At 31.4% G+C, this 26062-nt stretch overlaps 1 protein-coding gene across 2 annotated transcripts; it reads right to left on the bottom strand.

Annotated features, from left to right (window-relative positions):
* Positions 1-19565: 19565 nt before the first annotated feature.
* On the bottom strand, positions 19566-23570 carry LOC120075204 (ras-related protein RABC2a-like). Of its 2 annotated transcripts, XM_039028407.2 has the most exons (7): positions 23263-23570; positions 23013-23081; positions 22175-22240; positions 21349-21470; positions 20934-21062; positions 20133-20211; positions 19566-19990 (listed from the first exon to the last, which is right to left on the bottom strand). In XM_039028407.2, the coding sequence occupies exons 1-7, from the start codon at positions 23471-23473 to the stop codon at positions 19899-19901; spliced, it is 768 nt and encodes a 255-aa protein (XP_038884335.1). In that variant the 5' UTR covers positions 23474-23570; the 3' UTR covers positions 19566-19898. The 2 variants fall into 2 exon arrangements, with proteins under 2 accessions (XP_038884335.1, XP_038884336.1); XM_039028408.2 differs by lacking the exon at positions 20133-20211.
* Between the last annotated feature and the right edge of the window lie 2492 nt (positions 23571-26062).

Below are 26062 nucleotides of genomic sequence, written 5' to 3'. Positions count from 1 at the left end.
TCCTCCATTGCTTTGTTCCATTGTTGACCAACAAAGAATCCCTTTGCTGAGGCTTTGAATAATTCCAAATTAATTACACTAGTGTCCCTCTTTTGCTAAAATTATACTTTCTGTCACTCAAACATTTCTAACTGCACATGGATGGAGCCTTCAGTCTTACTAATGAAGAATAGAACTTATATTGTTTTTCATATATTCTAGGCTATTAACCTGTTTAATGCATGCGTGCACAACTTAATTATCATTAGTAATTTACTTAGCATATTATTGAAGTTTTGACTAGAATTAGTGTATGTTTAAATGATGTAACAAATTAAAACTATTTAGGGAAAAAAAAAAAGTAGATTCATTTTCGTCCTTTGATCTTCTCATCTCTCCTTTGATTAGCCCGATTCTACTTTCCTAAAATCCAAATCTGAAAGAGAACAGGAAAAACTCTATGTTTACCCCATTATAAATATATCGCTCGAGTTTAATGAAAAGTAAGTTTATCTTCGTCTTGAAAAACTTGTTACATTTTATACTCTAGACTAACCTAAACATATCAGAATGTTCGTGGTATGCACTACTCCAGTGTTTAGACTCTTAAGTTACAGAGTGGAAGAGTTTAGCAACTTAGGAGTGGAAAGTAAGAATGTGGACTTATTTTCCATAGACTCATGATGACGTGTTTTTACTAGAGGTTTGACTTAAGACTCCCAAATCCTAGATTTGGAGTCAGATTAGGTTGAACCCTTATGTCTCTCAGGTTAATTAGAGCATGCATTTAGCATGCACCATTAAAAATAAAGGTACCTTATAGGCCTTAACCAAGAGAGTCTCGACCTTGAATTCGACCTCAGGGGTTGTCTTTTTCGTGGTTTGAATTCCACAACACTTGCCTAATCAGAGTTATGTCATTTGGTCTAAAATTACCCATATCACACAACATTTTATAGATGTTTTTAATAGTGTTCACACGAGATTTCAAGAGAAATTTATTTCGTGGAACTTGAACTTTGTATTTGTATTAATTTTGTGGAAAGTGAATACAATCTCTAATACATAGTATTTTGATGTTTTCAAAATAAATTATAATCTTTAAGCTGGTTGATCTTCTTGAACGATCGGCCTTTGGTCTTGTTGATCTTCTTAGATAATTGGTCTTTGGGCTCGTTGATCTTCTTGGATGATCGACTTTTGGGCTTGATGATCTTCTTGGATGATCAGCCTTTGGGCTTGTTCATCTTCTTGGACGATCAGCCTTTGGGCTTGTTGATCTTCTTGGATGATCAGCCTTTGGGCTTGTTGCACTTTCTAGATGATCGGCCTTCGGGCTTGTTGATCTTCTTAGAGGATTAGTGTTCGCACGAGGCTTCTAGAGAAACTTATTTCGTGGAGTTGAACTTGAGTTGGTGTTGGTGTTGATGTTGATTTAATGCGATGTGATTCGATCTCTAGTACTTGATCCTCTGATTCTCTCTTGGTTGAATGCGTACAATTGATATATAGAAGCAGATCATGTGGATGTTCTTGAGCTTAGAGTCTTGAAATAATGCTTGTATCTTCAAAGGACTTCAGTCTTCAAGCGTGGTCAGAATGCTTGTATCGAACTTGGAGTCTTGGAAGAATGCAAGTTTTGAAAGGAATTATGCGATGCCCTGGAAACAAGTAAAGTCTTTTTGAAGGTTAAACTTGTGGTCCTTAAATTTTAGAAACATTTTAGAAGAAACAAGGATAGAGATTAAGAAGATTTTGGTTCATAAAATTTGAATAAGGCACCTCGAAAAATCTAGGTAAAGAAAAGGCGGCTGACTTACTAAAGAAAATCTTTAGTTTATGCTTGAGGACAAGCATTGTTTTAAATTTGGAGGTGTGATAACGGGCAGAAATGCACGTTATTACAACGGAAAGATATAAAAAAATGTAGGATTGCGACAATAAAAATATGTAAAATCGTGTCCAAAAGCATTAAGTTGAGAACATTGCAATCGCATGTGCCCATCGCATTAAAGCAGCTAATTTACCTATTTTGTGCAGGAAAATGCGTTGGCGGAAGGCAGAATTACGATCCAAAGAATTCAGCGTCCGAGCGCATTAGAATATTGCGACCGCAAAGCTATGCGATCGTATGCGTTCGCAAAGCTATGCGATCGTATGCGTTCGCAAAGATCTGCTCAAGAAGGTGGCCGCATAGAGACGATGCATCAAGATGAAAGCTTAATAAATCATGATAGGACAGAAAGCTGATGACAGTTGAATTTGATTTAATTAACAAGCCGTTAACGATACACTGTAGCAAGTACACTCAACTTTACGGTGACCATTAATCGGCGCATCAGACAGAGATTTAATAATAATCCCATCATTGCAATCATTTGAGAGAAAAGCCCTTCACCATGAAGCTCTATAAATATCGAAGGCTACCTTTGTTAAAGGAGTTCAACAGTTCAGAATTTTGGGGTTCTCTTCCGCCATATACATAGAGATAGATAGTTGTAGTCTGCAATTCTTATACTTAAAAGGCGGAGGCGAGCGAAGGGAGAAGACGCCGAAAGATCATTCTGGTCAGCTCGAGAGACTGCCGAAAAGCACTGAGAATGGAGAGAGGGCCGACTCTTGCAGAAGCATGAACATTCTTCTGGATAGAGTAGAGTAAAACACAGTGTAAAAGCCTTGGGAAGCAAGACATTGCTACTAGGCTCCCTATCCTTACTTACCATTGCCATCTTGTATTCTAATTTCATTTATAAAATGGAATTTGCATATTTATATCTGTTCACTCTCTGTACATTACGCATGAGTGACTAAACTTCTGAATGGGTTGAGAAGCACTTAGCTAACATGACCTAAGATCTTCATTTTATGTGATCATCTTGTCTTATGTATGTGTCATTCATCCTTTAGAGATACTCAGGAGGGTGGTCTAAGGATAGAATCTAGGTTTGGGAAAGTCAGATTAGAATCTAGGCTCGGAAGAGTCAAATTAGAACTGCATAAGCAAGAAGAAACTTAGGAATAAGTTCTGTTTGCTATTAATGCATCGTATGCATCCTAAAGAAAGGATATGACAGTATGCGGTCACCTTGTGTATGCGTGCATCATTCATCATCGCATAGACAAGAATAGAGGCTTAGGAATAAGTCCTATCAACATTATCGTATACATCGCATGTGTCCTAGAAACAGGAACTATGGCATTTCCGTTGGAAGATGATTTGCTATTGTGTGTGTGTAGCATGGTTGCATAACCTGAATGCAATCTTAGGAAGTGTCAGCTAAATTCTTTCTCAACCCGTTCCCTGCATACTCATTGTTACTTTCACCATTATTAACTCTTTTCTCAATTCCACCGTATAGGATCTATACTTTAAACAAACAGACCAACCAACTATTTGTTTTGATTGTTACCGCAAAGGAATCAGAATTTACCACCGCATATTGTCTCAAAGTAGTCCCTGTGTTCAACCCTGGACTTACCAGGTAACCTAGTAGGATTTATATTTGGATTTTACTAGGAAAACTTGCATATGTAACGTATACACCACCATCGCAATATACATCATTATTTCATCGCATTTACAACGCATCAGCAGCCATAAATGAGGCAGAATTGATCAAAACCTTACACAAGGAAGTGAAAAAGAGAATTGAAAAAAATAACTCCAAAGTTGTTTCAAAAATTAACAAAGCAAAAAGGGAACTCATTTTTAAACTAGGTGATTGGGCTTGGGTACATTTTCCCAAGGTGTAACAACCCAAATTTGTACACATATACTACAGGAAATTAAATGTCAAATGTTAAGCATGACGAATTTTATTTAAAGGGGTGGTAAATGTAATACCCTAACCCTAACTTAGAAAGCAGGAAAACAAATAAATTATATAATTAAGAATGAAAAATATATAAATTTAATAGGAAAATCGGGTGGAAATTTAGAATTGGAAAAATATAAGAAATTTATTAATTATCCAAAAATAATGAATAAAGGGACAGAATCAGGGAGGAATAATTAGAAGTTGGACGCTAGCTAATTCGGGAGACAAAGGGCAGTAGATAACTTTTTGTTTGGGCACTGCTCATTGAAAGAATTGGAGGTGAATTAATTATACGGTTAAAAACTTGAAAAAGTTAAAAAAAAAAAAAAAAAGGGGAAGTGGAATCCACGTGTCACAAGTGGTGAAACTAGCGAGATTGGTGGAGAGAAACCTGGAGAAAGCGAGATTGGAGAGAAATAGTAGAGAGAAATATTGGAGAGAAAATTGGGAGAGAGCAAAGTTGAAGAGAAAAGATGGAGAGAAAGAAGGAGAGAGCCACACTGGCGAGATTGGAGAGAGCGAGATTGGAGAGAAGATTGGAGAGAGCGAGAGTGGAGAGAGCGAGATTCTCAGTGTGAAAGTGGGAGAGAGCGAGAGCCACGAGAGTAAAACCAGCGAGAGCGAGAGCGAGAGTGGAGAGAGCGAGATTCCCAGCGAGAAAGTGGGAGAGAGTAAGAGCCACGAGAGTAAAACCGGCGAGAGCCATGAGAGCCAAACCAGCGAGAAAGCTGGAGAGAGCGAGATTTGGATAGAAGCATGGATTATACGTTGAATTTGGCCACGATCTTATAGATTATATATGGAGAACCCTAAAATTGAATACAAACAAAGGTTGAAGACGTAAGGGCAAACGTTAGCCAAAATTAGGTGTCTTATTAAGAGAAATTCTTAAACCTAAGTAATTTTAAAGAAGCCATTTGTAGGATGAGTTATCACACAGAGAAGAGCTGGAAACGGCTATAAATAGGAGGTTTTGGGCTGGAAGTTAAACTCATTCTCAAACAAAACTCAGTAGTAAAAATCGTGTGAAAATGGTGAAGTAATTCTGTTAGTTTGAAGGAGGAAATGCGAGGAAAGTGCTGCCCAAATTTCCTTCTAATTTAAGAGGGAAAGCTCTACTGATTAAACCATAAGGAATAATAAGGAAAAACTAGGATGGTAGTTAAGGTAAGTAGTTTATCCCACCCTCTCTTTAAGTGTTTCATGGTAGTGTACCTTTAATATGTTGCATAATTATGTTATTGTTAGGTTGCATTACATGTTTAAAATACGTTAATCGACAAGGAACCCCATGCATTATATTTGTTCACAATGATGAAATACGATTAAATTTTAATTAGATAAAGGTTATACTTCTAAGGCTAGTAGGGCATGTATGGTTGCACCCCTCTAGACCCAATTGTATGTCAAGATTATGCTAGGGACTAACAGGGTATGTATGGTTGCACCCCTCTAGTCCAATCTTACGTTTATGTTAATGGTTGGTGTTGGATGCGACTCTGGCCCTACTGACTGCATGACCCGCTAATCATCAGATGAGTTATTTTCTGCCTAAGTCCTCATCTTCCTATCAGGACGAAGAAATTTACGTTAGAAGCATAACCGACCACCACATGTTTTTATATGTTTTCGGTCCCAATCATATGTTTTCAGGACATGTTGCATGTGATTGTACATTTGGTCACTACCCTATGTGAGAACTACTTACTGGGTATATTATATACTCATCCTATTTTACAGACTTTGTAGGTAAGGACACAGCGTAGGTGGCAGAACTGGACGTCGCTCAAATAGCCAACCATCAAGCTCATTATTATCGGCATAGGCATTTTTATATCACTACGCTAATGTTTTATAGATCCTTGTGTTTTGTAAAATAAACTTTTTATATAGTTTTCTACCTAATTAATAAAATTTTAGATATGTTATTTTGAGATCTTTACCAAAACTCATCTCATGATAGCAAAGTCTAAGTATGCATGTCGTAGCGGTCGGATCATAATATGTAAGGACCCGGTCGTTACATAAGGAGCGATTTCCATCTCAAAAGAAGATAAAGTTACATCTGATGGGGGATAGTCCTTTTCAAGTTCTCTAAAGAATTAACAACAATGCAGACAAAGTTAATCTTCCAGGAGAATTTTCGGTAAGTTTTACATTCAATGTTGCTGACTTGAGTCCTTTTGATGTAGGTGATGAATTTCCTGATTCGAGTACGAATTCTTTTGAAGAGAGCGCAAATGATAAGAATCAAGGTATTTCACATGTTCCGATTGGACCAATTACAAGATCCAAGACAACAAAGATTCAACAATCATTTATTCTTCATGTACAAGATTGGATAGAGTCGATTCATTCTCTATTTCATGTGGAAAATACTAATCCAATGGACAAAGGACCATCTAGAGTATTGAAGGTCAATGTTTGCTCGATTGAAGTGGAACATGGAGTAGACATTAAGTTTCCATGAGTTCAAGCACTTTAAAGAATTTTTGGATTAAGTTCACATATATTTTATTGTAATTTCAGCTTTAAATTTATTTCTATGACCAGTCAAAGATGGAAGCTGTCATTAATGATGTTACATTAAAGATGGTGGTTGGAAGATGGAGAATTCTTTTAATATTTTATTTTGACCTTTTTACTTTACATTAAATAGGTTTAAAATCTCTACAAGGCTATGTAAAGTCTTCCCCTCATCCATTCATAATCAAATTAAGATTTTGATTAATGAAATTTGAGATCTCATATTTGAGACTTTTCCCATAGAATTTTGCAATTCTTGAGAAAGAATGCATGTGAGCCATTCAATCTAACCTTGATCAAGTTGATTGTCGAGTGACTCAATCTAGAACAAGATTCCTAATTTTTCTTCTAAGGTCTTCAATCAAGAGGTAATCAAATTTTAGCCTTTTCTCAGGGTTGAATAAATAATATAGGGAGGTGTTAATTTCTTAGATACAAATGTTCTTACTACATAATAACTTGAGTATTTGGGCTAAGGGTTAGGGTTACCTTATCAGTGGGTAGCTGTTTCATGGTTGTCGGAAGTAGCGGTATCGTGGAATAGTCTTTGTGAACATGTTCGTGCTTGTAGGCTGCGTCAGATGTGAAGATGGTTGCCTGTACTGCTCGCATCGATGAAGAAGCACTGTCGTCATTGCTCACTAGTGATTGTTGTACCGCAACTGGTCATTGTAGGTCATGGGTGTGTCGTTCGATCTACGGTAACATGCAAAAAGGGAAGGCATTAGTGGGGGTAAATTGAGAGGAGTAGAGGGAGAGAGAAGGAGGAAGAGATAAAGGGAAAATGAGAGGGAGTAGGAGACTTTTTTCTCTAAAAATACAAAACCTAAATTTAAAAAGAAATAAATTTGAAAGGGAAAAGAAAATGAAGATGGAAAGGAAACAAAAAATCACGATTAAAAAATTGTCTTGGGATTCAAAAATTAGGGTCACTTACATTGTCGATTTTAAACAGACATTATAGATATGCCTACAATATATGTTTAAAACCAACATTAAAAATCCGTATTTTTCTTGTTTAAGAAACTGACATTTCACATCTGTTTTTAGTTTTTCCAACCGATATTTTTACAAAAATATTTAATTATTTACAAATATATCAAACATTATAAAAATATTGTTGATATATGGTTTCCAACACAAGTACACGTATCAAAGTAATAAATTCCCAATTAAATTAGGGCATCGTCCACATAAACTAACATGAATAATTTTGCCCTAGCTTAGCTATTGTAGTTCTCCACCAATTTAATCGAAAATCAATTTGTGGTTAAAAATTAAATTCAAACAATAAAAGAAAATTGACAATTCAAGGGATCCAAGGTGTTGTTTCAGTAACAATCCTATTTTTATAGGAGAAGAAAAAGTGCTAAAGAATGGAATAAGAATATATCTGAGGGAAGAAACATGAATATGAGTTTGTGGGATAATTATTCAAACTTTTGCGAAACAATACTTTTCATTTCCTCCATTGCTTTGTTCCATTGTTGACCAACAAAGAATCCCTTTGCTAAGACCTTGAATAATTCCAAATTAATTACACTATTGTTTCTCTTTTGCTAAAATTATACTTACCGTCACTCAAGAATTTCTAACAGCACATGGATGGAGCCATGAGTCTTACTAATGAAGAATAGAACTTTTATTGTTTTTTTATATATACTAGATTATTAACCAGTTTAATGCATTCATGCACAACTTAATTATGATTAGTATTTTACTTATCGTTTTATTGAAGTTTTGACTAAAATAGTATAGGCTTGAGATTATGTAATGAACTAAAACTATTCCGAAGAGGAAAAAAAACAAAAAGTAGATTCATTTTCCTATCTTCCCATCTCTCCTTCGATTAGACCGATTTACTTTCCTAAAATCTAAAACTTGTTACATTCTCTACTTTAGACAAACTTAAACATCAGAATGTGGGTTGATTTCGTCTATATCAACCCCATCCTACTTGAATTCGTTCAAACAATTCTTGCATTGATTGCATGATCTGAAGTGTAGTGATCATGCTCTCAAATCTCTTGGACAAGATATCAAGTATGCTTGCCAAAATATAAATTTGGACCTCAAGATTGGCCTTCATCCACTTTCGTATGCCTCACGATCACTTCGTGTAGCATTATAGGTCGGAACTGGAGGACATTCCTCAATCAAGATGAAGTTAAAGTCCTTAATCACGAACATAGTTTTTAACGATTCTTTTCAAGTTGCATAATTGAATGCAGTCAACATTTTAGCTTTAAAAAGGTTCATTGAAGTGCTAGACATGTTTGCTGATACAAAACGAAATTACCCTTTTTAGACCCTTGTGCAAAAATTCATTTTAATCCAATCAATTTTAGCAAAACCTTAATAACAAACCTCGATCATTATTCCATTTTGCAATGATGCTTTAGTGGTTTTGGACAAAAGCCACTGAAGGGTGGCCAGTCACCCTTCCACTGAATTGAGACACTTCTCAACCAATCATTACACTAGAATAACTCTTATTTCTATAACAATTAGTCACCATTGATTTGGTCAAGAAATCATTAACTTGCTTAATAATTTCTTGTAAGTGTGACCCTTCATTTTAGACCCTAGAGTTCCATCCCAGTGAACCAACCAAAGGGAAAAGCTAATTGGGGCAAAAACTAAAGTGATCTTATCTAGAAACCATTTATGGAGTTTGCCCTGATATTGATCTAATGCACAAACCATCAGAAGAAGAATGCTCCCAGGGCGCCACGAGGTTGTACAAGATGGTCTCATGATGCAAACCAATGAAGGAGACCGTAGGATACGTTGACACACATCCCTCTCTCATTTACTATAAATACCCTCTCCATTCACTTTGATATTGACCCATGCAAACACCATCCAAAGGGAGACGCTCCCAAGACGCCACGAGGCCAAACATGAGCCTCACGGTGTTAATTTTTAGGGAGAATGTGAGTGAAAAAATTGACATATCGTATACATCTTTTTCCTCTCATTGAGTATTTTGGAAAAAAAATGGGTTTATTAACTTAGTAAAATCCGACTAATTAAGTTTAACTAAGCCCTTGTTAAATTAGCTCAATATAATGCTTATATTTAAAAGTTTAACAATATGTGATTTCATTCATTAAACTCTTTAATGAAATTAATCCCTTATTGCATGCTTATAAAATATTTACCCAATTCACCTTTCAGGTCAGTTCCCAGATAGAAGTGTTTTGTTTCCGTTAGCTTAAACACCCCTTCCTAGACAAAATGTTCCTAAAACAATGGTCATTTATGGGCTATTATTTTATAAATTTAATCTTTTTTGCGTAATTCATTTTAATCCTATTAAAACGAATTAAAAGATTAACCTATTTCTAATCTCATTAGAAACGCGTTTGATATAAGTCTAGATGAATTAAGTTCAAACTATTTTAAGATTAATTTGGACCTATGTTTGCATGCAACTCTTGATTATAGATTTTAATTCTAATTTCATTATCCTTATAACCATTATAAAAAAAGAAAAAAGAAAAAAGAAATATAAATCCATAAATTTGCATTTGGTGACATTGATCAAATATAACGTTTATATTAATCTAAGTAATGTCATGCTCAATGCAAACTCCTTTTTCATTGTAAAATATAACTCTTATATTAAACGATCATTAAGCATCATCAATCATCATGCCATCATACATTATAACAATTATAACATTGTATGATGCATGAACATGCTTAATGTACCATACATCTAAATAATATAACATTTATATTAAGATGTATGAGCATGCTAATTCAATCATGCATCCAAAAATATAACATTTATATTTAGACATGATGCATTTACATGTTTATCCTAAGGTGGAATTTTAAATCTTTATGGCATACAATATGCAACATATAAATCATATAACTTAAACATACATCTCATGCACATTCAATTATACAAAAGACATTAATAGACCGATATTTGGTACCCTAATAAAATAATTAAATTAATATAATCGAATTATACTAATTTAATTACAAAAACATAAAATCTAAAACCTTAGATTTTAGAAAATTCTAAAAGAAAACAGAGGAAAAAAAACTTATGCTCGACAGTGACAACGGATAAACTAGAGCACAAAACGACGATCCAACCATTCAAAACAAGACCCTAGGTGTCCTCAACATACTGACCAAATTTCAACACGGTCCAATGGTTAGAACTCCAAAAATCGACAAATTAGTGAAAGTTGTCGCTGAAAAACCGAACTGCATAGTTTCCCTCTGATTTTTCTTGTTTCATCTTTGTTTTCCCAGTTTCTTTTTACAACAACTTACAGTAAAAATGTCTAAAAACAACGGATCCTTACATGATCAAATCAAGTAAAACGAGTCTATGTGTTAAATATTGAAAACATCTATTAAGCCAAAAAAATATCCAAATGAAATTTACTGGACTCATCTCATGAAAACAGTACACAAAAGCACCCACCATGTTCTCTATTTTTCCCCTAAAAACCGAAAATAAAAATTTCAAGAATTGACTCTGAAACCAATTAAAGAAATCGAATTCCCGCGAAAGTGTGTGAAAACCTTGTACTTTGATTTTTCGGTTTAATGAAATAAAATACAGCAGCAAGCATAACAAAACAAAATATAAATATATTTAATTCAGCATGTTTTTTAAGAGAATTGAAGAAAAGGAAGAACAATTTCTTACCTTTGGTTCCATTTATCTTCACGAAAATTCCAAACTTTTTCTCTGCAACGAATCTCAAACTTCTCTAGGAACAAGGATACCACCAACAAAGTTACCTTGTTATTCTCTAACATTCCAAAAGAACTTGGAAGAGTGGTTTCCAAGAATTTTTTAAGAGGGAAAGGGAAGAGAATTTCTAGAGAGAAGTTAGAAAAAAAGTGAAGATTGAAGGATACGATTTTTGTATAATAAAAATCTTTTGCCCTAAATGGGCATAAGGATATATTTATATGGAGAAGGGTTACCCCTTCTCCAAGTATTTTTCTTTATACCCTTAGTGCTAATTAATTAAATAACTCTTATTTAATTAATTAGTATATTAATTAAATGACCATATATTAAATCTTATTTAATATATATACATTTAATTAATTATCAGAAATATCATATATTTATATCAACCCTTAATCTCCATAAATTCTTAATCAAATAATTAACCATTAATTAATCAATTAAATAACTATATTGAATCATATTTAATATGAAGTTAATTAATATATAAATATCACATTTTTATATATCTCTTTATGAATCCAATTCATATAAATCTAACATTTGAATCTTATTCAAATATATCTCTCTTGCATAATTTGGATTATAGATCATATCTATAATTAACCATTATATATTAATCTCATTAATATAAAATTCCCTCATTTAATTTGAATAATTTAAATTATTCCTCATTACTATCTTTTAGTGAGCTAACAATGGACCTTATGAACCTACAGATTAGAAGCTCCAATGATATGAGATTATTTTATTAAACTACTTTAATTTAATTAATCGATATTCATAACTATTGAGCACTCCACTAAAGACCAATAGTTGTACTCTTCACATTGTAGATATATTTCTATGTCCATAAATATTACCAATCAACAGAGCGATGATCCTTCACAAATGTTCATAACTACAGTTGGGTCAAAATACTGTTTTACCCTTGCAATTACATCTAACTCCTTAAATAGCATTGATTCCTCTAATGAACAAACAATTTATAGTCCAATATAAATTAACACCTATTAAGACTCAGAACCAGCTATGAACGGAGCAATTTATCTACTTTCCCAAGGAATGAGAATGAGTAAATTTCATTTTGTGTAGTTGTGTTCCCAGCTCATCAATCAGACTAATCTCCAAATGGTAGACTTATTGAATGGGCTATCATGGGCACTCTTACCCATACAGATCAAAGGACTACCATCATAAACAGGAATTCATAACTCACTCAGGATTAAGCTTAAGTCTTGTATGGTCATCCTAATGAAATATAAGTCTCTTCTAGTAGCGGTATTATATAGAGAGTCTATTCATTTCGTAGTCTAGTTTTATACAAACTCTTTGTATAAAATACCCCGCTCGCATGTCTTCTCATGAACGATTAGGATCATATCATTTGTAGCACTTTATAACAATTGTAACATCTATAAAGTGGGTCGTATTCGTAGTATCGCGAGGATAAGGTACCCAGCCTTATCTATATACTACAAACCATTTAGGTTATCACTTAAACATGATCCACCTCTATGTCTCCACATACATGTTTAAGTTTCATCAGATAACCATGGATCTCAGTCTATTGGATTGAATTAATGCAGTTTAAACATCAATAAGATACTTCTTATTTTATTAGATATGTAATTTGTCGTTATAAACCACAAGATACATGAGATTTAGGACATAAACTCTAATAGGTATAAATACAAAAGCATGGTAAAGGTAACTCCAAAATGTGGTGGTGGTGGAAGTATGACCCTTCCACGACATGCGGACGTTGCCGCCACTATCATCCATCCGTCGATGGATGGATGAACGAGTTCGGGTAACCATGCTTGCACGAAAAAAGAAATAACTTTTTATTAATTATCCATTTAATTTTTAACCTAAAAATTAAACGTTTTATTAATGTGATTGTTTCTTCCCGTTATGATTTATTATTGGTGATTATTTCTCTTCTCGTTGCTTCTCTAACCCTAGTCGTTTTCATAAGCTTCTTCTTCTTAAACCCGTAAACACTGATCTGAAAAAAATAAGCTTTTCAATATCTTTTCTAATCTTCCTTCATCTTTTCTGTTCTGAGCGATATTGTTCCTTGATTCCAACCATCTTCCGACAAGTTCACGCTTGAATTTGGATATTATGTTACCTTGGGGAGCAACCAACACACCGATTGACACCGAGGTTGCACTGTAATTGCTTTCAGGTAGTGATTCCTCCACAATGCAGCAATTCTTTGACGTCTATTTTTATAAGATTCATATGTGATACTAATCTATCGGTGATAAACCTTACGTAGAAATTAAAGTCTATCATTAATAAAAGACTGATATTTTTTTATCATTTTGTATAGGAATGCCATTCTGTCAATAGATTTTTATCCCATTAATAATGGACTTGTTTTGTTGATGTATCACCAATAGAAGTTTATCCTTAATTTGTCATGTAAATCTATTAATGATATATTTTTATCCATGCTCCTAATTAACTTGTCATTAACGAGACTTTAAATTTTTTCATTAATAGGATGATATTTCTTTCCGATATTATAGATTAATATTATTCTATTAGTGATAGAATATATTATATAAATAAATTCTATCATTAGTGAACTGATATCATAAATTAACATCAGTTTATCATTGATATATTATACTATGACACTTAATTTTATCATTTATAGTCTATTATCAATATAATTAACTTACATAATATTTTTTTGTTTTTTTATTGGCTTTTTGCAGTAATTTGAAATCATGGTTAAACTTCCTATAGATGTTTTCATGGTGGACAATACAATTATAATAATTGCTATAAAAAGATGTCGCATTTTTTGCACTTCCGCATTTCACCCCCACCTATTTGACTGCATAAAAATATAAAACTTGTGCATGTAATCTATCAGTGATATGTTTCTATAATTGATAAACTATTTGCATCCTAATAATTTAATCATATATGTAAAAGATAACAATCACTGATATAATAAAATGAGGGTACATGTAGGCTATCAGTGATGGAAGCGTTAGTGACTTCTATCACCCTATAAAATCAATAGGAAAGTATAAATAATCAATTATATCTATTAGTGATAACCTTTTGTTACTAAACTATTAATTAATCTATTAGGTGATAAAATCTTATTAATGATATACTGCAATCATAATGTTAAACAGTGATAGATTCCTAATATTGACACAAAATTTATGATAGACTTCAATCGGCAATAGACTCCTATCACCAATGGACTTCAATTAGTGATAAAAATTTGCGATCCTCAAGGATTTTATTTATGGTTCAAATCTACTAATGATAAACTCATATCAATTATCGAAGTCTATCAATAATATGAAACAATAAAAGTAGAAACTTATTCTATAGAAGTAGGCTAAAAAAGAAAAAACTACCAAGACCACAATTACATTAATGTTGTTAGCTTATTAGAAACTCAGTTGATAAAGAAAATAAACTTAGTCGATAAAAAAAAGGCTACGAAAAATCAATTGATAAAAAACATGCCTACAAAAAATATTAAAAAAAACTACAAAGACATTAACGTCAATGACTTAAAGTGAGTAGTTAATGAAAAAGCAAAGTTAAAAGTGTAAACAAGGTACTAAATAGAAACAAAACTCAAATCTGAAAGGTAAAATTATAATATTTTAATACCTATGAACTAAATTGAAACAGAACTTAAATCGTAAGGACTAAATGTATAATATTTTGAAATCTAGGAATTTTTTTCATTGAATTTAATATAATCCATCAACTTTTGAATCGTTTGTGGTTAATACTTATTCATCTTTTATTTGAAAAAGCGAAAGAGGGAGAGAAGGAAGAGTGAGGCTTTTTTTTTTTTTTTTTTGCCTAATTAGGAATATTTGCAAAGGAATTGAATTGTGAGAGTTGGCTTGGAGTGAGGAGATGGAAATGGGAATATCATGGTTTTATAGGAGAGAAATTTAGGAGAATGAAACATTAGTGTGAGTTGGTGGGAGTAATTATTATTCAAACTTTAGAAACAATACTTTTTAGGAAAAAAATTTTACAAATAGAAAAAATGTCATATTATTTACAGAAATAACATAAAAATATTAATAGACACTATCAACATTTATCAGTTTCTATCCATGAGAGACTTCTATCAATTTCTATTCTTGATAAATATTGATAGATTTCTATTAGTCTCTATAAACCTCTATACAAAAAAATTAAAATTTTGTTATTTTGTGTAAATATTTTCCAATATTTTTCTATTTCTGAAAATTCCCCTACTTTTTATTTCCTTCATTGTTTTGTAAATGTGACCAATAAGGAATCCTTTGCTAAGACTGAATAATTCCAACTTGCTTTTTTCTTTTCTTTTTTTTTTTTTGTTCCTTTGGTTATTATAAATTCTACTTTTCATGTGTTTTCCCATCTCAATCTGCACTTCACCACATGGGTTGTCTAAAGTTTTTTACTTATGAATAACACAAGTTTTTTTCTTACTATTTTTTTAATGCATTCTACAACTTATAATTACTTTATTTCACATTTTAGTATAAAGTTTTGAATAAATTTTATATGTGTCAATAAGGTAATTAAATTTACTTATTATTATTAAAGAATTTCTATGAAATATAATAAATTTAATAAGTATAATTTAGTTCTGACATCAAAGTGAATTTGGTTTAGTAGTATTGACATGAGTTCTATCTCTAGAGGTTGAAAATTCAATCTCCCACATCTTGTAGTTGTTGTACTCAGAAAAACAATAATAATTAGTTGTTGTACTCAGAAAAACAATAATAATTATAGTTACGAGGGATCTTCAAAATGTAAACAAATTTACAAGATATTGGCACAGACTAGCTAAAATATAACAAATGAGCTAAAATATTTGTAAATAAAGCAAATATGGAAAATTAGTTTTTAACTTTCCCTTAATTCCCATTTTACCCCTATTTTGAAGGGCTACCCATTTTTTTATTTACCCTATAATTCCTTTTTTCCAAATGTTAGATGTTGTTTGTTTTTCTAGGAACAATGAATATCATAGTCTATTTCATTCATAGTTTGTATTCACTTAGTGATATCGACAGATATTAAAGTCTTTCACCGATAGATTATGATATTCTCTTATTATTTGATATAGGAATATCATTTTATTAGTGATAAATTTCTATTCTGACACTAATTAGATGTCATGTAGATGTATTACTAATATAAGTCTATCATTCCTGATACTTGTTGACTTGAAATGTGAAAATGATCTATTAGTGATAGATTAATTTATAACCATGCTTCTAGTCGACTTGTCATATTAGTGATAGACTTTAGTAAAATATTAGAATTTATCGTTGATAGAATGATATTACCTTCAAATAACATGAATATGATTCTATCAATTATAGGATACAATATATGAATAAAGTCTACCACTAATAGATTAATGTTAGAAATTAATTAACATCGGTCTTTCATTAATATACTACACTATGACTTTTAAATCTATTAGTCATAGACTTTGCCTATATAATTAACTCACGTAATTTCCCTCTCCAATAATTTGACATCATGGTTAAGCTTTCCATGATTTTTTGGAATTTGCAATGGTGGTAAATCTAAAATATATAATTAAGAGTATGCCTTTAACATATGCAAAATTATAGATAAAACAAAATTCTCAAATTTAAATTTTCATTTATTCCGTATTCCAATTTTTTCCTTTTAATAAACCCACATTTTTTGGTATATCAGTCAACTAATATACCACATTTAAAGTATCAATTGTATATTTTTTCCATTGATTTGTATACTTTTTATATTTTTCTTTTGCAGTAATATGAGTTACTAGTCACTTTAATTTTTATATTTACTACATTTTTTATCCCCTTTGTAGTGTTTTCCTTTTTAAATGATGTTGTTTCTTTCATTTTTAAGTACAAATTTACAATAAACTGAGTATATTCAACTAAAGCTCACTAACAATTAATTTAGTATACTTATTTTGACAATTTGGACGTGTTTGGAATAACTAGAGAAAAAAGTGTTTTTCAAAAAAAAAAATTTTGTGATTTTTTTATACACTTAAATAACTAGTCATTTTCAACCATATATCAATAGTATATCAAGTGGATCAAGTGCATATCAATAATTCAAGTGTGTATCAACAATGTATCAAGTGTATCAAACGTATACTAGTAGTATATCAAGTATATATCAAAAGTGTATAAAATGTATATCAAAAGTGTATCAAGCATATCAACTATATCAGGTGTATCAAGTGTATCACGTGGGTTGAGTTTTCTTTTTGCTATTTTTGTAAAAATAATAAGTCTGGGCTATTGAGCTAATTTTTTAAACTTATTTTCCAAATCTGCAAGAAACCCTAATTTTTTTTTTCATGGTTGACAATGGAATCATAGTAATTTCTATGAAAATAACAAGATTATTACACCCCCATTTGGTAATCATTTGGATTTTTGTTTTTATTTTTGAAAATTAAATCTAATTCATCCACACATTGTAGAATAATGTATATCTTTCTTAATTACAATGGTTGAATTCTTAGTCAAATTCTAAAAAAAAAAAAGAAAAAACCTTTTTAAAAGCTACTTTTTTTAGTTCTCAAAATTTAACTTGGTTTTTAAACTATTGGTGAAAAATAGATAACAAAGAAATAAATTTGATGGTAGAAATAGTGCACGTAGGCTTAAATTTAAAAAACGAAAAAAAAAATTATTACTCGATGGAATTTATAGTTTTGGATTGTGAAAGTTTGGGTTTTGAGGCTTTTTTCCGCTTTGATATTAGGGGAAGTTCAATTGGATACCTCTATTCTTTTGTAGAATTTTTTATGATATTGGATTTTGGTATGAATGACACTCAAAATGTGGTTCAAATCAATAAAGACAACGATATTTTCATGATTAGACCCTTGTCGATGTTGAGATGAATGCATTACCTCCTATCATTAAACGTCAATCAAGAAGGCCTAAAATGAAGGATGCTATTAATTGGTGAAGTAAGAAGTCACACGAAATGTAGTCACTATAATGGCATTGGTCATAATAATTGTACGACATCTAAATTTGCACCAATTATACAATGATTTAGTGTTGGTATGTGAACCATTTTAACATTGTTATACATTTAGTTGTTAAACTGTCAAACATAGAATGTAGTATGAATATCCATTATTTTATTTTATTACTAATAATTGTTGAGCAGTTATGATTTTTCCATGGTTTGTATTTGAAATTCACGGACAGTTACAAATATAGACATTAGATTCAAAATATTAGCAGATTTCATAATGTAAAAAAAATTACAAATATGACCAAATTTAAATAGTCTATCAGTGATAAGACAATATTATTGGTAGGAGTCTATTAATAATAAACCATATCACTGGTAGGAGTCTATCAATAATAGAAGTCTATCGCTGAAAGACTTGAGAGTCTATCAACGATAGATGATAAACTTGGCTATATTTGCAATTTTTTTAAATAATGTTATACACCTGGTTATTATTCCTAAAAATGTTAGCAATTGCAATTACCCTAATTATAATTTACCTATGAAGCACTGATACTTCATATGGGGCAAAGAATCCGTATAAGACACGTATCGGATACCGATACTTCCAGATACTTCCTAGATACGTATCTGACACGCGATTTGACATATCTATTTCTATGTGTACCTTTTTTTTAAAGAAAAAAAGACAAGCAACTCATTTAATCTTTCTCAATCTAAAACTAGGCAACTTATTCAAAACCCACCCCACTACTCGAGTCCAAAACTAAAAGGAAAAAAAATAAATAAAAGACCAAACCCTAGAATCATCTAATCTTCATCTTCACATTTGAGTCCCCACAAAGTACACCAAAATATAAACCATTTGGATATTTTCAACAATTCGATGAAGAAATTCTTCGTTTATCTTCATATTTCTCCCTCTAATCTTCTTCTTTGTAATATGAATCACTTTTCTATTACATTTTATTAACTATTGTATTTTAACATATTAGATGTTGCTTTTTTTGTATTGTATTTCAGTGTTTGTATTCTATTTTGTGCTATTGTTATTAAATTGTATGCTAAATTTATCTATATCCTAGATTTTTTTAAGAAAAAAAATGTATCTTCAACATATCGGTATCCTCTTTTTTTAGAAATATATATAAAAAATGACGTATCTTTAAACATATCCGTATCTTAGTTTTTTAGAAATTCACGAATCACCGTATCCAATCATATCCGTATCGTATAACGATATCTGTATCTGTGCTTCATAGTAATTTACAAAATGTAGGGTTTTTCAATGGTAGACTTCTATTGCTGATAGGCCTCTATCACTTACCGTAGTATATAATCAATAGAAGGCAATGTGTTGAAACCAAAACAATCGAGAATAACAATGCCGAAATAAAATTGTAAGAAATAGAACCAGATAGCTACAAAGTAGATCAAAAGTAGAGAAGAGAGAACAATAATACCGAGATTATAATGGTTCGACCTATATTTGTTCGATATAATCAAATAAAATGTAGAATTATACTAATGGTCTTATCCTACCACACTGATAGACCTTCATCCCTAGTGTCCATCATAGTTTAGACTATGAGTTTAAGTGAGGAGCAACTTTGCAAGACTTTACATATTTTTACCTTATTTTTGGACCCAAAAAAGGAATTTAGCTCTCTACACAAAGCAAATCAATGTAATTATGTGAGTTTTTTTTCCCTTTCAGACAGCACAAATAATAACTTACAACTGAATGGGAGAAAGCAAGTGTAAGAGAAGAAATTTACATATACAATGATGTGATTTTTATATAAGTTGCCTCCTAAGAGCAACAACCACCACTATGTTGAGCTTGACTTTCCTGCTTTTGCCTTAAAATGTTCCTCTTTAACATAGTGGATCTTTCCTCCAAGAAACTGGGAACCTCCATAATCTGCACAGCAATTACATATGGGTAGTTTCGAAAGAATAATTTCATAATTCTCAGATTCTTAGGAGCTGCCTTTATATGAACATAATTCTAAACTTGTTCGCTTGGGAAATTTTCTACTGAGCAAAGTATTTGAAAGTGCTACCTAGAATTGATCGAGGGCGAAGCGAAGAAGCAAAGAAGGAAGGGGAGAGGGGAATTGTCCCCTCCTGGCTTGTCTTAAACTGAAAAATTATATAAAAATACTCAGAAAAATTATCTTTTTAGTACTTGAGTTTGCAACAATAAGTGCGTTTGATCCTTAAAATTTCAAAATATACTTTTTGTCCTTTAAATTTTTAAAAATAGGTTCAAAAAGTCCCTAAGTATTGTCTTTTTATTATTTTGAATAAAAAATAACAATTAAATAAGATGGAAGGAGAGTACCAACAGGAGAGGAGAGGAAATTTTTTAATCATTCTTTTTAATTTAAAATATCATCTCTACCTTAAGATAATAAAAATAAAACTGCACTAGGACCTTTTAAGTCTATTTCTTAAAAATTCGGGGATTAAAATGGTATATTTTGAAACCTTAGGAACCAAAGCATCTATTCCAGAAAACTGTTTTCTCAAAAGGTAGTTTTCTCAAAATATTAACATTTTCTCCTAAATATTCATAATTGGAAAATCATACATAAAAACTAAAAAACAGAATCTCGCCCCACTATGGCTCCCTAAGAACTGATTGCTGTTATTACTGGCTATAAGTTTCATTAAACAGTTATCCATTAGTATTAAAAAGGAAAAATAAAAGAACCATTTTTAGACTCAACTCTTACAACTATTTTCTGTGTGCACCATCAACCAGTCTGCTATGTTTCTACATATCACATTCACATGTAAAATGTCATTAATTTTTTTGTAATGTAATTAGATGAGAACTGTTGGGTTAAAAAAAAAAGCACCTTAACTGCAAGTTCTTCAAAACATTTCTCTACATTTTCTCTGGTTTTAGCACTGCACTCAAGAAACAAAGATCCAAGCTTGTTGGCTAGTGCAATCCCATCTTCTCTGCTTACAGCCCTTTCAGATTCCTGAGATATTATTGCAACACATAAAAAGGAAAAATTGTGTGCACTGACATTTTACTTTTACATATACCTTAAATCTGCAGTATAGATTGACTCTACTTTGCAGATTATTGCAGAGGGGAAATAACAAAACGAAACAAAACATCATCAAATGTTAAATGGTCCAAGATCGTCTGAGATCGTCTTGCAATTTTCGCCAAAACATTAGTATCTGATCCATCATTTTTCATCCAATATATATGTAGGAATTCTAGTTTATACATTAATGAACTGGATTGACTAGACTTACTCTGTCAACTTTGTTTCCAACGAGCATCTTGACACAGTCCTGATCTGTCAAATAAAGCTCAACTTCATTTGCCCATACATCCAATAAGTTTGTAAAGGTTTCTCTCCGAGTCACATCATAAACTAAGACAAAACAAGAATACAACAATGTCAGTAGACTAAAAATAATGTAATCGGAAAAAGTGCCAATATACAATTCTTCACGAACTCGTACTTTAGGATCTAAAGAATTTGATGAGAACTAACATATTTGACAAATAACTGCCACTCTAGAATTAAATAAGAATTTATTGTGCACTGTTTTGTTTAAATAACAATAATAATGTGCACTGCAACTAGAGGAGGAAATGGAAATGAAAGAAAAAGCTATGAATGAAACATAAACAACAAAGTTCTATCCAAAAAAGCCAATCAATCAGATATGTCAATTTCTAATCTAGCAACTTCACAAAAGCAGTATCTCAATCTAGGCTGTGCAACTTCAGTGTCTCCTACATGGGTGCTCATCAAATGGCCGAGAGAACTAGTTCTGAGAGAATTCAACAAAAGGAATCAATACAGAATTTCCAATTCAGTTAATTGCAAAAGAGGTTTTAGGGCACAAGAAGAAAAATAACAAACTATCTTCTGCACATTCTTCTCCTAATTCAGGGGTATTATCAGGCTGGCTCAATGCGCTATTACCACTTCTCAAAGAAGCTAAGCTAAGCTTCATTATAATATCATCGTTTGATATGTTTAGCACATTCAATAGACACGGAGAGCTGACAGTAAATCATAGAATGCATTCAAGTCAAAAAACAAGAGTGCCATTTTTGATAACTTACCAAGAATGATCCCTTGTGTACCTCTGTAGTATGAACTAGTTAATGATCTGAACCTCTCTTGCCCAGCTGCACCAGGTTAAATCTTTAGAAAGTCAGCCACCTTTTCTTTATGTAACATTAAATTCTTAATTTAATTCTTCCAATAAATTTTGAATGGACAACTTAATGCTTCAGAAAGTCATCCATCTTTTGAGAGAATAGTTTTGTAGTTTATATTTATAGTCAAGCAAGCTTTAATGTGCATGAAGAACTTAAAATATCTTCAGTAATTAAGTCATTAAGGGCAAGAAAGTCTACTTGGAACTGAAATTAACAGATCAAAGACCAACAAGAGGTTCTCAACTGGTAAAGAAAGTTGGTTACAGAATTCCATCAAGGGTCAAAATCCCACTGCTCCAATTACCTTGTTTTAGAAAATAATAATAATAATAATAAATAAATAAAAGTAATATTTTCCTCCCTGCTCACAATCTATTAAAATATACTATTTAGTCCTTTCAAAAACATCACAATTAAATTTTTGGTTTAATTTCTTTTTTCCATTGAAAAGAACTAATCAAAAATTAAAAGTGATTCAATCACCCATCTATCAAAATGCCTAGATCCCAGAAATATATTTACGCTAGATGTTGGATCATAATATTTGTCAAGTATAGAGACAAAATAGTTAAGAAGACAGAGACAAAATAATCAAACTTAGTACATTGGACTGAAAATATGTTTTAGCCTAGATTTGAAACTTCAAAACGATCCAAAAATTCAACGTTGAACTCCAGAATTGAAATCATAAAAACGTATAAAAATACAGAGATCCATTCCATTCAATTAAATTCATTACCAGTATCCCAAATAGTCAGCTTCAACCTCTTCCCACCAATCGTAAGTTGCTTGATCTTGAAATCCACACCTACAGATGACAGAGAACATAAATTCCCCCTTTAAACAACTAATCAATATAAAGTCAAATCCATAAAATGACCTATACTTGCGACTCCCTAACTTTGGGTATTAAATTACAAATTAATGAACTTAAGATTGAACTAAAGAGGAAAGGAAACATAAGGGGTTGAGTTAGATGAAAGAAGTACCAATGGTGGGAGTAAGATCGTGGAGAGAGGCGGAAATGAAGGTGTGTAGAAGGCTGCTTTTGCCGACGCCGGAATCGCCAATAAGGAGAACCTTAAAGGAGAGATGGTAGGCATTGATCTGAGAGGAGGGCGATCCCATTGTGAATTTGTGTAGGTCAGTGGATGAAGAAATGGAGTTGAAAAGAGAAAACGGGAAGAGAGAGAGAAGCATTTATAGATGGCTATGGCGACGTGGTTTCCTTCACTGAACATTTTGGGATTGAAAGGAGAATAAAGCGCCAGAGGACCTCATAAGAAAACGGCTCCCCGCCTCACCAAAACGCTGTCTAAATATTACTCAAAACTCAAAAACTTTACTTTTTTTTTTTATTATTATTATTATTATTATTACTACTATTAGACCATGTTAAATCATCGATAGGTCAAAAAACTTAAAATGATGGGTGAAATTAAATTTAATATTATATCATTTAGTATTCTTCTCACCCGTGGGTTTGAAATATAAAAGAAGGCTACAATCTTAAATCATTGATTGGTCTAAGTTTATGTTGATTGGTAAAGACAAATTTAATATCTTATCATTTAATATTAATTAATTATAATCTGTAAAGTGGGTCGTTGTTTTACCGTGTGTTCCATACTTGTATTGACACATGACGCCCATGACCCAAATTGTAATATAAAGGAATATAGAACATCATCTGTTGTATAGTTAACTAGGTTAAGTATTGTATTGAGATTAAGAAGTATACCTTCGTAGACAATCTTCAATTATCCTCCCATAGTATTAATCTTACAACAAAACTTCCTCTCTACAAGTTAGATACCTCCACTTTATCTTTCGTGATATTCTCTAACAAGGATAGGTTGGTGCAAACCTTGTTCAAAGAGGAAAAATGAATGAAAGTGAAAAGCTTGAGAGAGAGAATTTTTTCATGTAAAAAGCTTTAATCCCACAAAATTGTAGAATTCAGCAATTAAAGTGAGAAAGAGGAGAGTGTAGTTGTAACTCCACTAAAAAATCCGCACTCCCCTACTTGGTTTAATTAAAATTAAAATAATTTAACTTAATTCAATTAAATCAAATCATTTATCTATTTATCTATTTATCTTATCAAATAACTTATATTTAACTATATATATATTTTAATCATATTAAAATATACTTATCTCTCATAACCTAAAGTTTTAATATGAATCTCATTCATTTTAATATGAATCTCATTCACATTATTTATTCATATTATTTAAAATTCTCATAGTTAATTTAATTTGGAATCTCATTCAAAATAAACTTTATATTATAATGTATCCACATACATTATATTAATTGTATCATATACAACTAACATATATTCCCTTAAACAATTTAAACATTTCAAATTCTTTCAAAACTTTTAATCCTTGTTTTACCTATTTTGAGCTAGCAGGGGAACCTAATGGACCTACAGATTATAAGCTCTAATGATCGAAGATTAATTAATTAAACTCTTTAATTAAGTTAATCGACATTCATTAACTAAGTAGAAAACCACTATAGACCTATAGTTACACTCTTATGCATTGTAGAACATGTTGTTGTTGGGTTGTATGTCCTAAAACTTGCAGTTTGTAGTGTTAAACGTATTCTATTATCAATAAAGATGTTAGGGGTGGAAACGGTTCGGTTCGGTTCGGTTCAGTTTCAAATTCGATTTTGGCATTTTAAAAAAATCCATGTTAATTTCCAGATGCAATTGGATTGAGCACTCTCCTCTCAAAATCGATTTTCATTTTTTTGTCACATATTCAGAAGTGGGCTCCATGTGTCAGTATGGATGCACAACACAAGTAAACAACACCCAAGGTAATCAAATGGGCCCACTTTTTACATTACCATTGATTATTACCTTTTCACTATGGTAAACTTGGCCTAATGTATAACATTTTCAAACCTAATGACCGAACAGAAACTAGAACCAAAATTTAGGAACCAAAAGGATATTTTCCAATAATTTGTTTACCAAAAATTTGAGGCATGTGTATCAAACTATCGATCATTTGAATGATATAATTGATGACCTATCTGCTAAGTTTTGTTCAGTTTATATGTATGGATTGGAACCTCGAACTTGAAAAGAAGAAATAGTTGTATTAATGGTTCAATATGTTCATGTTGGCCATTAATCTTTAGGTTAAAAAAAAATACTTTTGTAATTTGAGTTTGTTTTAGTTATGCCCTTAAACATTAGAAAGTTTGATTTTGTCCTCATATTTGAAATTTGTTCCAAGCAATACCTTTGAACTTCGAAATTGTTTTAGAAATATTTTTTGTTAAAATAAACGATGAAAAATGTCATGGTATTTGTTTTTCAAAAAATAATACGTGGGATGAGAGAATCAAATCTAAACTTAAAAGGTGTTACATGATGTTTACAACTATTTAAAATATTAAGATTACCATTTTTATTTATTTCATCTCTAAAGATGTTGTTTAAATTATCTACAAATTAGGTTAAAAGAAATTTTTGGTTCTAAACTTTCATGTATATAACAATTTAGTCCTTGAACTTTTGTTTATAATAATTTAATCCATGTACTTTCAATTGTATAACAATTTAGTCCATGAACTTAGCATGTAACAATTTAGTTCTTGTTCTTTCAAAATTGTAACAATTTACTCTCTACTGTAAAAAAAAAAAAAAAAAAAAAAAAAAAAAAAAAAAAAAAAAAAAAAAAATCCAAATTAGATGTTAATTTTTAATATTTTATGATGTAGACTTTGTATTTTGTAAAATAATATTGAGTCTCTTATTAGTTT

This window comes from Benincasa hispida, chromosome 4 (genome assembly GCF_027475165.1).
Source record: "Benincasa hispida cultivar pf3 chromosome 4, pf3_genome.v1.1, whole genome shotgun sequence".
Classification (NCBI taxonomy): Eukaryota; Viridiplantae; Streptophyta; class Magnoliopsida; order Cucurbitales; family Cucurbitaceae; genus Benincasa; species Benincasa hispida.
The sequence above is the reverse complement of the archived record's forward strand: the minus strand, read 5'-3'. Positions and strand labels throughout refer to the sequence as shown.